This window comes from Parasteatoda tepidariorum, chromosome 8 (genome assembly GCF_043381705.1).
Source record: "Parasteatoda tepidariorum isolate YZ-2023 chromosome 8, CAS_Ptep_4.0, whole genome shotgun sequence".
Classification (NCBI taxonomy): Eukaryota; Metazoa; Arthropoda; class Arachnida; order Araneae; family Theridiidae; genus Parasteatoda; species Parasteatoda tepidariorum.
In genome coordinates, this window is record NC_092211.1 from 91,365,488 (window position 1) to 91,380,167 (window position 14,680).

Genomic DNA, 14,680 nt, shown 5'->3' on the forward strand with positions numbered 1-14,680 from the left:
AAAAAAAATGAAAAAATTCATATTTAAGTGGGGGGGGGGGAAAGAATGTCATTAAAATCTTATGTCAGTATCAAGGAGAATCGCAGCATATGTGGAATCAAGAGCTGGGCCCTACTTTATTTGTCTAGTAAAACTTAAAGACAATTTAAAGAATATCTTTTCGCCAATTTATTTAATCTGATTTTGATTCCTTATTTGGGATGATTGTGATCAGTGGTATAAATAAAAAAACGCGCAATTCTTGTGGCTCAGGAGGGGGGGGGCATCAACTTGCGGAGTGAAAAACTTAACGGTCCTCTAGCTCTGGATGGGAGGCACGTGATAGCACCTGGACATTTATTTAAAAAAAAAACTTCTGGAATTTAAAAATGAAATTGAAAATTTTGAAATACGCATTTAAGTATTTGACGCACCAACTCTTAATGTAGTTTTTCAATCGATCACTTTTCTGGTGATTGTCACTATGAGTTTCTAAGTTTTAAAAATCCCAATATTTTAATACAAACAAATTATGATGCGTGAATTTCGAATTTATAATCACCTTTGAAGCTCTTAATTTGTCTCCATTTCATAGTAAATCCAAGTGGCTTTTCAATCCCGTTTTCGGAGATTATTGTCGAATTTCTACAAGTTTCTTAAAATCCTGATCTTTATTAAAAAATACTCAAGCGACTCGCAACTCTAGAATAGTGCAAACAGTAATCACTTTTGAAGTTCTTTATTTGTGTCAATTTTATCGTAAATCGAAGCTACAGTTTTTCGACACTATGTATTTCTACTTGGTTTTGAAAGTCCTGATATTTTTAATATGTATTTATACGCCACTCGAATCGTGCATTTAAATGTGTCCTTTATTTGTGCCGACTTCATCGCAAATCTGATCTTTTTTATCTTATCATTCTTTCAACAGTAATCTAAAAAAAGTAAATAAATGATTGATATTTTGTAGGTGAGCATTAAAACTGGGATGGAAGATGTTGATTATGTTGCCCACATTCATGAACTCTTAGATGAATTAAAATCTATTGTTCCTTTGGATGAAGAAGATGATGAAGAGAATGACTGGGCAAGCTGTAGTGATTCTGAGAATGAGATGGAAACATGACATTGTTATGCTCATCCTGACCTGTAAATAAAATATAATTTATTCATGCCAATTTCAGTTGTATCTAAATTATTAGTGCTGTTTGATAAATGTGACAATGTGCTGGCTGATCCGTGACGGCTCAGGGGATGGAGTGTTATAAGTTGAACTGGATTTGAATCCTGGCAATGGCTGGTTGATTCATGCTGGCCACTCACCACAGTGCTGACGTGAAATAATCCTCAGTGGTAGGCAGATCATGTCCCCTTGCAGTCAGGTTAACCATGGAAGGTTCTCGTGTTTTTCCTCTCCATCTAATGCAAATTAGGGTTAGCTCTATCTAAAAGTCCTCCACAAAAGCAAATTTCTCTCAATAATTGAACCAGGAGTTCCCTTGTCTTCTGGATTGGGTTCAAAATTACAATGCTATGGAGTTGAACATTAATAGTTGTAAATTAAAAAAAATTAGGTCGGCTGTTCAACAACGGTTATAAAATAAAATGAAGAACTTAGTACTAGTACTTAAAACGTACCACTCTTCCATGGAATTCCTCCTCTTCTTTTTTTTTTTTTTTTCCTTTTTGATTTCCGTTCTATCTGATTAGTAGTTTCTGAATTTTAGTACTCTTTGATTATATTAAAAAGAAAAAAACTTAATTCATTAAATTTTTCTGTTGTCAAATGTAATGAGGGGGAATTTGGGGTCACAGTGGAAATGAAATCAAATATATTTAAGCTCATATTGATGTAATAAATTAATAATATAATTTTATTATTTTTTCAACAAATAGTTTTTTTTTTTTTAGTTTGTTTTTTGTCCTCTCTAAACTTTTATCATGTGGGACTAGTATGGATGAACAAGTTATTAAAACATTTATTTAATCTATTTTTTACCAATTAAGAGAAAGAATGCAGCAAAATACACTATTCTTAGTCTAAAAATTTTGATCTTAGTAAATAATCTTAACAAAGTTATTTTAATTAACGATAAAGCTTAATTTGCATATTAATACCAACTGCTCTCAGTTTGACTGGTAATTAGTAAGTTATGAATTTTTTTTTTTTGTGTGGAATATGTCAACTTGTTTTCCATATTTTGTTTTCTAATTATATAACGGACAGGTGTAACAAGGCAGCAAACTGTATGGGTTTTCATTTGCTTTTTAATTTTATAAAATTAATTTAAAATTAGTTCAATCTCTATGACTTATGGTGCGTAGCGTTTTTAAAAATAGCTTTATTTCGTTTTTTAAAAGCCCTTAAAGATATTTTTTTCATGGGGAATTAAACTGCTTCGAAAATGAGTTTTTTTTTCTTCTTTATCATGCCAATTTTCGCTACGCGTATCTTGCAAAAGCGTGCTTTGTCAACTTTTTCACAATCCATTTCGGTGTACTGTGGGTCCTTAGTGTATGAAAGTGCCAATCATTTTTCACATTTGATGAAATACTTCCGCATGTGCGCATAGTGAGCTGGGTGCAGTGAAATTATTGCACTCGCAACTCTGCTGCATTTTGCAAGATATTCTCGATTTCAAGCTTCACCCTCTGAAATCGAATTGAAAAATCTCTTTAATGGCTAATGTAATCAAGTAAAGAGTTCTTTGTCAAAAACTAGCTATTTTATCTTTGAAAATTATTTTGCATTTTGGTAATGTATATAGTCTTTAAAAGGTTTGTTGAAAGATTTGGCTAGGCACCCTGCTGAAACAGTTTTAACAAACATATAAGACACATCACAATTGTTCTTAAACGATTTCTTTATAAATATTGTTGGGATCTCTCTGGTTTGTAAGTGTTAATTAATGTATATTTAATAACAGAATTATACACACACTCAAAAAAGTGGGCTGCATTTAAAGTGTACTTTTTACATAGCAGGAAAGAATTCTTATTTCGCCAATTCTATAGAATTTTTGTTTTAAGTAGCGAAGCGAATAAACATTGAATGTCAGTTGAGAGGCATTATTAGAACTTCAGAAGTTCCAACATTTCCATTGTAGTATTGTTCCTGTTGTTGATTACAGAACTCAAGTAAACGAAATTGTCAACAACCTCAAAATTATATTCTTCAATTTCTAAGTGGTTGTTATTGAAGCTTGTTTCAGTACAGGGCAAAATTTAGTTTTATTTTCGTTTATTCTGAGGCCCATCTTGACAGCCGCTTTCTCTAAAGAAATATAAGCCTGTCTTAGTGCTATGGGTGTTCTTGCAATAATGTCAATGTCATCAGCAAAGGCCAACATATTTAATGAAAACTTTTCTCCTGGAGGTATTAGAACATGTATTAATTTTTCATAAATTTTCAGTTTTACGAGAAATAAATTAATTAATACTCTATAGAAAATAATTTAATATAGTCAATAAATACCTTAATAGAAGATGTGTTAGCACGCATTTTTATAACAGAAAGCTTAGTCAGTGTGTTGGTTTAGAAAAATCTAATAGTATAAATGGATGTGAGATAAAGTTTGATCGTTTTAATACACTTGTGGTATGTATTATTTTCAGGGTATCCACCTACCTCCAAAGTCATGGAAATTCATTGATTTCGACCGTGATCGAAAATTTTCATGAAAAGTCATGGTTTTCACATCGTGATCAGCATTCGTATGATTGAAAACTCCCTCATCACGATCCGCATTTGTGTGATTTCAAAACTCTAGATAAAACAGAAGCCCTGTATTTTGTAAAGAAAATATATTTGTATGCTGAACTATCATAGAAAAGGAAAATTCCATAAGACAAGAACCTTGATATTGACTAGTCTACAATATTTATTCATTTAAGATCTGTTAGCAAAAAGAAAAAGTCTATCAAAAATGGCAATTCAAATATGTAATAAGTAAGGCCCGGATTTTGATGACATTTGCATTTTTTGTCTTTTAGAGCATTTTTTTTAGATTTATAGGGCATTTTTCTTTAAATTTTGGGGCGTATTTTGCATTTTAATGCATTTTTTTAAAGTTTTTTGTTAATTTTTTCCAATTTTTCTTATTTTTTATCAGTTTTCATTATTACACTGACTTCCAAACAATGAAGAAAATCTATAGAATATTAACAGGTGAAGCAAAATCTTTTCAAATTGAAGAAGAATTATCAGTAAGTGAGACTGTCTTTTTCAAGTACGCACCTGTAACCTCAGTAGACGTTGAAAGAAGCTTCTGCAGGAATGAAAATTTACTTTCAGGCAAGAGACGCTCGTTTACATTTCAAATTATCAAAAAGCATTTAATAATCCAATGTAATTCTGATATTTAGTAATATTATGAGATGGAAGTTGTTATATCCATTAAAGTTTCTATACAAAATAAAAATATTTTGGTGTCAATATATTTTCCTTTTTTTGTTATTTTAGGATATAAAACAAATTTTTCAAACTTTAATGAACGCAGAACAAGTATTGCATTGCTTTATATTTTTTAAATGACTCATAATAATTTTAAAGAGCAAAGCATTTTTTTAATTCAATATTTTTACTTTATTTAAGATATTTTTTGCGCAATTTTTGGATTTTTAAGGGCATTTTTTGCACTTTTTAAGGGCATTAGTTGAGATTTTTTAGGTCATCAAAATCCGGGCTCTAGTAATAAGTATATTTTTATTTTCAACATACATTCTATTGTTAAAAATGAAAGTTTCATAATTGGAGTACTGCTTATACCTTTCCACTATAAAAACCTTATTTTATTTGTTTTTTTTATTTCTAGTAGCAGCATTTGATCTGCACATCTTATGCTGGAGTGTAAAAACACTCCGCCCAGACCCATAGGAATAACAACAAATAAAAAAACATTCGAAATACAAAAAGAATTAGAACAAAGAAACATTAAATAGAATATCAACAATAGAAATATTAACAGAAAATCAGTCAGCAGTGCCAGGGCTGCCACTGGATTAAAACAAGAAAAATAGTTGCATCATATATGAAAAAAAAGTCTCCTATTAATAGTCTCCAAGATATATAAAATAGTTGCCAACATCATATCCTCCTCTAACAATTATTTGTGCTGTAATAGTATAAAATTAAAATAACATGCAGTTAGATACTCATATTTAATAAAAATGTACATTTATTTGTGCCAACAACATATAGAGAGATAAAGGAATGCTGAAGGAACTGCTGTAGAAAACTTTTAAACATTTTAAAAATATCTATTTTTAGTTTTATTCGTTATGAGGTATAAAGCCTCAGATATCATATAAGAAGCAATACTTGAATTGAAAAAAAAAATGCTAGGGACTAAAAATTTTAGGCATTATAAAAAAAATGAAGTAGAAATGACATTTACTTTCATATATAAATTTTTTAAACCTTACTATAAAAATAAAAATTTACCACATAATAAACAAAATCTGCATTTTAAAAGTACTTAAATAATTTTAAACAATAATATGAAAGGAAAATTATTATATAGGTATAAATAAATTAAGAATTTTATGATTGAAAATGAAGTGGAAAAAAAACACACAGGGTTGTATAAAATGTGAAAATTATTATTTTTTTAACATTTTCTTGGTGCTTTTAGTATAGAACTTCATTAAATTTGTTTTCCTTTTATGAACAAGTTTATTAATTTTAACCAATTCAATTTCATGTTCTCTCTCTGTTACTAGTAATATTTCAGCAGCTTCCAATAATCCATGAGCAATTCTTATTTGAACATTATCATTTTCTTTTTAATGGTATCTTTTAAACGCTCATTTCCTTCTTTAAGTAAAGAGTCTACTGACGACTGCACAGTGGCGGATCCAGTTTGGCCCCCCAAAATTTGAAAAAAAGAAAAACTTTTTAATAGTTTACAAAAGAAATAAAATATTTTAAAAATTATTTAAGGGGGCATATACATCTAGGTAGGTCGGAATAATCGATTTTTTTCTCTCCATCTAATTATGTTCTTCACTGTTTCAAGAATCATAATCAAAGATTAAAACGAAATTCGTCATAGTTTCATTCTAACTTTTAATAATGTTGAAGAGCTCCAACAGGTTTAACCAAAGTTTGTATAAAGGTGAAGATGGGAAACTTGTGAAACTCGTAACTAAAATCTAGATGCCTCAAAACTTGGCTTAGAGCAACTCAAAACCAAGAACGATTAAATGGACTCGCATTATTAAACATTCATTGAGAAATTGATTTGGATGTTGAAAAAATCATTGACAGATTTGCCATAGTTTCTAATACGCATTACATTTATTATTTAACGATTTTGAATACTTGAATTACTTATGTATTGTTCATTATGAAAAAAATAAATGAGAAGACTAGCATTAAAAACCCCAGATTTTTTTTTCTTCAAAAAAGTATTTAAAAAAAAAAAGTATGAAAAAAATTAACTGTGGGGGGAGGGGATTCTGAGTCTACGCCCCCCCCCCAGGAAAAATTTCTGGATCCGCCCTTGCGACTGCATCTCTTAATGTTAATGCGACTCATCCATTAAAAACTTGAGCCTTTTTTTTTTCAAGACTGTTAATCCCTTCTTTTTTTCTCGCTACTCCTTCGTTCAATATTTTCGATTTTTTCTTTTCTTTTTCTGTTCTTCTAAAAAATATGCAAAATACGAATTACAGGCATTATAAGTTAAGATTAAAAGTTTTCTTGCAATTGATACTTGTGAAACATTTTTAAATTTCTGTCTGTATACCATATTTTATATTAAGCCTAGCATTTAACATTTTCTCAGACAGTGATGCTTTCTCTTGAGAAAGTACCCTGGAGAGATACATCATCGCTATTGCCGTGAGATAAAGCCAGACTAACTTTAACAAAAAGTCCGAGAGTAGGATATTTAACTTTTCCTGTTGAATTTTTTTCATAAATAATCTCTCTTCAAAAATGATCTATTCGTATTTTATTTATTCAATGATTGGCTTCTACCAGCTGAGACTGCAAAATTAGCCATTCATCTGTGATTTGTAAATCTTCAATATCAAGAAAGGTAAGACACTTAGCAATTTCACAAGCGCAATTCAAGCTGTTTGGTTTGGCGATTTCATCTGGTTGAAAACATTTTAAATAAAATAAAAAATTTCTGGAATACAAATAAGTTTTCTTGATTAAATAATCGAAAGCAGCACGATAGTGTTTCTGCATATAAATGAATTTTTAAATATAATCCTGATGAGAAAAAAAAATTAAAATTTTTTTACTTCCTAAAGAAAAAATTATTCTGCAAAAACTCTTAACATTCTGAAACTATGTCGCCGTGATTCTGGTTCAGGATTATTAATATTATCTAGAGTTTAACTTTGGCTTCAACATTTTGCTGAAACAATAATCGAATTCAGAAGGAAAAACGCGTGTATCAATCTAAAGCTGTGCGATTTTTTTTCTACTCCATTCCAGTCAAACATGAAATAGGAGGTCTGTGGTCCCTGCAAACTTAATATTCCATATCTAACCAAACATCAAAACAAACCGATCCGAAATTGTAATTAATTGCTGGACCCTTATTCTTTCACACTATGCATAAAAACAGGGAGTTTTATTTTTATCTGCTACAGAACAGGTGAATTTGAAACTCGAATTTCCATTCTCGGTTCTAATTTGCAGCCGCTTAGTTTAGACATTAAAAAAAAAGAAATATTGCAATTTAATTCATCTATCAAGTGTTTATTTTTCATAACTGACGCATTTCCAAATTTAAAGCTTATAAAAAAAATTACGATCTCAATTCGACAAAACGAATATCACCATGTACCATTTTTTCTATTCTAAATCGCTCTAAAAATTAACTACACATTTTGTGAAATTATAGACAATTTTTTTAATTTTGCTATTACATTAGCTTCCTGAAGCAGGAGGAGCATTGAAATTCGCACCATGTGAATGCCATTCACATAGTGCGAATTTCAATTCCATTAGTCTGATTGGTTAAACATGCCTGTCTTGCTTTTGACATCAAACAGTGAGGAAGAATAAAATTTGGATAAAACGAAAGAGCGGCAAAAAAAGTGTGGGAAGAATCATGAAGCTATCTTCATTTTAGTCGCTAATTGGCTTAAAAAGAGTCACAAATTTTATGCAAATCATTGCAAATTAGTTGCTTTTACTCATATTTCAACTAAAATAATTGCTTTAAAATAGTCTATTTAGTCGCAAATGGCAGCCTAGCAACTGTTCCCTAGCATTCCAGTAACCTGTCCTAGATGTTGCCAATAACTGTGGGACAAACTCAGTATTCATTGAGGAGTCCTCTCTGCACAAAACACAGTTTGGATCAGGAAAGATTTCAAGTCTATGAAGGTGAGCGGCAAGGCAGTCGTGTCCGGTTTCCAACCGAAAGGCAGCATATTTTATTTGTTACTTAAAAGTGTCATGTTTTGTCTTGTAACTACTTAGGAAAGTGAAATTTAGATTTGCTATAATTTGTAGAGAATTTTTGAGTATTAAATAATAAAAATATTCTTTTTGTCCACATACACTAACCCCTTCCTTTCCTATATTATTAATCAGATTCCTAGTATGATGAACATATTTATAAATAGAGCTGAAAAACCATATGGGTTAGTGGTGAAATTGGTGGAAAATCATGGTCCCTTGGCTAATCAATAAGAAATAGTAGTGACTTAAGTAAGCAAGTGGTCTCTTTTTTCCCCTCGTCTTTTCTGAAAATCATTTAATCATAAAAGTAGTATTTCTCCCATTCTACCGATATACTATAAAAATACTATTGAGTAGAGTAAATATCCATTGTCAGTTTACTTGTGCTAACACTAAACAAAAACAATAATTGCACAAAATTTGAAAAATACAACAATTTATTTACAGTTATTACAAATAAATATTTATAAGTACTAGGTTTCCATTGGATCAATTTGTGAACCATGACCTGTACTGTTTCTTGTTTCCTAAAATAGACAATAATATGAATTAGGACTAAAAGTAATATTTATTTAAAACAATGAAAAAAATTCGACAACGAATACCTTAGGACTTTCGATGATCCAAAATATTTGGGTCATTGAAAAAAAAATAATATATAGGTGATAGATAAATTTATCTTTATGTAAAGGGAGATCTATAAACTGATACGTATTGTCCATATATTGCATGACTTTACAGGGGCTTGTACAGGCTGAATTTACTACCGTTTAACGGTAGTAACAAATTCAACTTCAGGAAAAATGGTAGTTTTATAAATTCAACTGTAGGAAAAACGGTAGTCTCACAAAATACTTTTTCTTAAAATTTTATTTTAATTTTTGCATTCCTTACGAAATGATGAATCCATATTTTTGTGTTAATTTTTTAATATATAATTTTTAAATTTTCACAAAATAGGTACCTCTCAGAAAAACCTAGACAGACCCCTGCTTTATATTCTGTAAAGCAAACTGATATCTGATTTTTAATGCTCTTAATAATTTAATTTTTCCCCATAAAATAATTACTTTAGTGCATAAATTTGTAGTGTAAAGTATTTATATTGATGTTTTCCAAAAATATATTTCCATGTTTAAGTTAGGTAATTTTAATGATTTGTAAAACACTAAATTCTATATAATCCTCATGTTACAAGATGTGCCTTATAAATATCTTAGACTGTAGTGATAAAAAAGATTTTTTTTAAAATTTAACATAAATGGAAGTCATGATGATTAAACTACACTATACTTCGTTTCACCTCAAGTTGGCACTACAGGCATAGGCAGGAAATGCAATACGGAAAAGTAGCAAAGAACTACTTTTGGAAAGTAGTTCTTTGCTACTTCGGAATTAATTACAGTTTAAATGCACGTATAAATATAAATAAATGTTGTGTAATAAAAAGTTTTATCATGTTTAAATGTATTAAGCTTATAAGTGTCTTCTCAGAAAAGTGGAAGGTACAAAGAAGGAGGCGTTTTAGTTTGGCAATGAACTAGTTTCAGAGGACGAAGAATTGGCGCGTTGGTTATGCTTTCGCACTGGTCAGCCAGTTCACATTGCTTCATTGTTTTTTTTATAGTTATTTATTGTTAGCTTGTTTTTAATTGTTAATTTTTTTTGTGATTCCTTGTTGTTGTTTTTTTGCTAATTACTAAATTGTAACTTGTTTTTTGTTGTTGTTGTTAGTTATCTGTTGTTAGTTTTTGTAGCTATTAATTAAGCCTTAGATCGGATTTTTAAAGATTTAGGATAGTCTTCCGAGAAAAGAAAAAAGCAATATTCTCTTATAGAGAAGTTTTTATAGAGAGATTTCTCATCGAGAGGTTTTTTAGGTAACTTTTTTTGTTTCATAGAAGCAAATATATATAATTAAAATATTGCTTTTATAATTAAAAAAAGCTTTTCAGAAAAAGAATGATTTTTTTTATTTAAAAAATGGACAGTAAATATTATAAAACATACATATGATCTTTTCCATGATCAATGATTTCATGCCAATGTTGACTTTTTCTTCCCCCACTGAATGTGGGATAAATTAATATACATAAATCTATTAAAAAAAAAAAAAAGTTTGCATACATCTAAAGAAAAGTATTTGTAAGCATCTGTGAATTTTTTTTACTCCAGATTTAATACAAAAAATATATTTCTTGTTTAAAATTAGTTTCGTATAGTTAAAAAATATTTATAAGAATATTTGTTTTTTAGAAATCATAATAAGAAATCAGCTTAGAATTAGTGTCTCAAATCAATTATTATTAGAAATGCTCTAAAAAAATCTTATTCTTTTTTGTATTTAGTTTAAATTTTAATAAGATTCTTGGTTTAAAAAAAAAAAAAAAAATTGGAGCTTTGTTTTTTTAAAAAGTTAATATTGGCAGCTTATTCTGTCCTTTTTGGCTACCTTATGCCCCCAACTAATTTAAAGAGTAACCCACTTTCCATGACAATGGCTGCAATCCGGTCTACCTGCCTTTCTGTAAAGTGCCAACTTGAGGTGAAACGGAGTATAGCAATAGTGAAAAGACTAATAACAAAAAAAAAAAAAAGATTTCTTTAAAAAAAATATAAGGCAATCAACTAACAGAATGTTAATTTGCTGCTTACATAAAATAATAAATTCAAAACAGTACAAAGACAAATTATATTGAATAGTTATCTTTCTCTAAGAACCTTTTAATTGTATATAGTAAAAAAAAAGAAGATTATTGTTTATTTATAAGCCTAAGATTATTTATTGCCAAGACGATATTTTATGAAGCAGATTGCAGTGTTCTTTAATTACCAAGCGATACATTTCTCATTCCACATTGTTTTGAGTCCCCCCCCCCCTGTTCCCAATAAATTTAGTACTTAATAAATTAGTTCTTCCTATTCATGCATTTAATGATAATTTTTTTCTTCTTTTTTGTCAGCTGATCATTATGAGCAAAATGGCCAAGTTTCTCCACATAAGTTAGAATGTTAATTAAAGTGAAGTTAATTAAATACAGCGCAGTATAAAACATCAAATTTGTTGAAATATAATTCTTTATCATCTACGTCTTTTAATTAATTTAGATTTATTATTTGTTTATGCATTTTATTGTAACCATGATCTATTTTTGTTTTCTGTACCTGGTAACTTCCATGTATAATTAGTTCGTTTAGGTTGTATATGGCTTCTTGCCTCTCCTTGTGCTAAGTAAGAAATATAAAATGAAAGAATATAAAATGTGTTACTTATGGGAATTGATACTTGACGGTTTGGCTTTCCACTTTAGTTTGGCCATGTCTCAACAATCAATCCGGATTGAGATGCCCATGCTATATCACTTGCAAGTTTTCCATTGTTAAGTGTTGTTTTTATTTAATTTGATAAATAAGTTATCATTGCAGTTTATAAATTTCTTTTTTTCTTATAATTTGATATGAAATATATTGCGTTTATTAATTATTAATTTTGTTTTACATTAGTTAATTTGGTGATTTTAATAAATCTTTAGCTTATTTTCAATAAATACTTCAATAATTTTCTTAAAAATATTTGTTTTAATTAATTTCACAATTTATCATTGTGCTTTATGTTTTTCCATCGTATTTAAGATTCATTTTTTAAATAAATATTCTTTAACATTTTAGTGTTGTTTTTTTTAAAACTTTTCTTAGTTGATTTAATTTCAATTAAATATAGATTATTTGTATAATATTTTTATTAATTTATTATTATATCTTTTACTTTTTTAGGATGCCTTAGTTGTTGAAAAGTTCTTTATTAAGATCTTCCTTTATTTTTGTTACCTAACAGTTTTGTTTCATATTTTAGGATGATTTATTTATTTTATAGTTAAGGATTAAAAATATAATGTTTTTAGCCTTTATTTATTTTTGCTTGTCTGTTGATAAAATGCATTAATTTTTATTTATTTTTTCTATTTGATTTAATTTAATAAACAAGGATTAAATTAAATTAAATATGAATTGTATACATATTTGTTAGTTCCTTTTCATATGTTATGTTTTTATAAATAAATGTTTTAAGTTAAAAATGTTTTCTTAATAATTTTCCTTTTAAACTAGCATCACTCAAGTTTTGCAATCTTATTGGTGTTAATATTTAATTGTTTTAATTGTTTATTGCATTTTCATTTTTACATATGTCCTTATGTTCGATGACATGCAATTTACTTCAATTATACACGGATTATTTATATATTTTTATTATTTTTTTTTACAACTTCATACCTATCAAGAATTTGATTTCTTTTTTTAAAAAATATTGTCCAGTAAATTCCCTTTGACTCATTATCTTTTTCAGACACGTTTAGAAATTCTGACAATTTATTACAGTCATCCCAACTTAATTGTATATCAGAATAAAATTTAATGGAATCAAATCATTTTCAGGGTGCATAACCAAATTTTTCAACCATAAATAAGCACCTTATAAGTACTTTTTAAACACTTATATAATGTTTAAAAAATTTTTTTAAACATTATATATATTAATAAAATGCTAAATAATTTTCAAAGACTTCACATGATCATGATAAAATAACTAGTTTCTGACAAAGAACTCTTTTCTTGATTATATTATCCACTATAAAGAGATGGAGTGGTTTTTTGGTTTGATATCAGAGGGTGGAAAATGAAGCCTAAAATTGAGAATATATTGCAAACTGCAGCAGAGTTGCACATGAGAGTGCATGAATCTCACCGAAATCAGCTCAGTAGATGCACACGCAGACTCTCAAATATTTCATCAAACATGTAAAATGATTGTCGCTTTCATACACTACGGACCGAAATGGATTGTGGTTGAATGAATTGTAATAACTTTGAATAGAACAATGAGAAAACCACACTTTTGCATAATAAGCAGCAAAAATCGACATGGTAAAGAAAAAAAAATGCATTTTCAAAAAAGGAAAAATTAAGCATTTTTTAAAAAAACACCCAATGAAAGAAATTACCTTTAAGGGCTTTAAAAATCGAAAATAAGCACCTTTAAGCATTTTTTAAAAATGCTACAAGAGTTATCTATGCAACAGAGATGGTAAATCATTATTCAGATGGGAGAGAACATCTGCTCCTTCATTTATTATAAAAGGTTTCAAATGGTATAGTTACGAATTTCTGCCTGACCAGTAGAGGGCGATGAAATCACACAGAATAATTCTGTAATCACTTATGTGGCAGGATTGAACTGGATGGCTCATTGGCGAGCCCCATTTCATATTAATTGATTTATTGTTTTATTATTAATTTGTTTGTTATTAAATATGGTTTCTTTATTCATGCACCCATTCACTACTGAATCATTCTGCAACATAGTATGCTTAATGGCAAAGCTTAAGGTATAAAATGTTTAAAGCTTATAAACAAGGAAATTTCACATTAAATATTGCAACAAGAAACAAAGAAAATCTGATAATTTTAAATGAGGATATAATAGTAAATTAAGATAACAATTACTATACAACATCATGTAAAAGTAATAAGTTTTTCATTTTAGTTAATAAAGATTACAATTATTACAGAACACAATATCATGTAAAAGTAATATTTTTAAAACTCTCATCAGTTAAAATACGAACCTCAAATTTGTAAAGCTTTACATGATTATCAGCACCACCACTAATGATATAGTTTTTCAAAGACCAGTCAACAGAAAATATTTTATCTTCATGTCCAGATATATCAAATAGAGGTGTTTTGGGGCTAGGAAAAAAAATTACACATTCAGAAACATTTCACAAAAAATTTAGAGCTGATTTTAATGACCAGGAGAAATATTATTTAGATTTATAAAAGAAATATTGTTTTATATTTAAATTTTTTTGGATTACTAAAGTTTTATTTTTAAGGGCATTTTTGGGCCATCTAAGTCCAAGCTATCAAAAAATTGATACATTCAGAAAAGAATGAAACTTTAAGCACTTTGACAATAATAAACATTAAACCAATGGTGATTCTGCATGAAGAATAGCATAATTTTTTTTTTATTTCCAAATGGTTGTGCACGTAAGAAAACCTTACTTTATTTTCTATGCACAAATGGTCCCACACATAGAAAAAGCTACTAATTATGAATGTGCATATTAATATATATGCAGGGATGAGATTAGCCAAAAGGCAAAAAAGCTGAATTTCCATGATAGTAAATTTTCCGCAAGCGCAACCCTTTAATAATAAATTCCAGACAGTTTAAGGTAATTATAAATAATGTGTTGACATACAATTGTG

The 14,680-nt window shown here is 28.6% G+C and overlaps 2 protein-coding genes across 3 annotated transcripts in view; one reads left to right on the top strand and one right to left on the bottom strand.

Moving 5' to 3' along the window:
* LOC107446557 (uncharacterized) overlaps positions 1-1,157 on the top strand; it is a 44,053-nt gene extending 42,896 nt beyond the window's left edge. For both annotated transcript variants that reach the window (XM_016061233.3, XM_016061234.3), the window contains exon 10: positions 950-1,157. In XM_016061233.3, coding sequence (XP_015916719.1) covers positions 950-1,105 — 156 coding nt within the window. In that variant the 3' untranslated portion in view covers positions 1,106-1,157. The remainder of the gene's footprint in view (positions 1-949) is intronic.
* Positions 1,158-8,826: 7,669 nt separating this feature from the next.
* Positions 8,827-14,680, bottom strand: part of LOC107446556 (ribosome biogenesis protein WDR12 homolog) — a 42,291-nt gene continuing 36,437 nt past the window's right edge. The window contains exons 9-10 of the mRNA XM_071183977.1: positions 14,032-14,155; positions 8,827-8,934 (exon numbers count right to left, since the gene is read on the bottom strand). Of these exons, the coding sequence (XP_071040078.1) occupies positions 8,881-8,934; positions 14,032-14,155 (178 nt within the window). The 3' untranslated portion in view covers positions 8,827-8,880. The remainder of the gene's footprint in view (positions 8,935-14,031; positions 14,156-14,680) is intronic.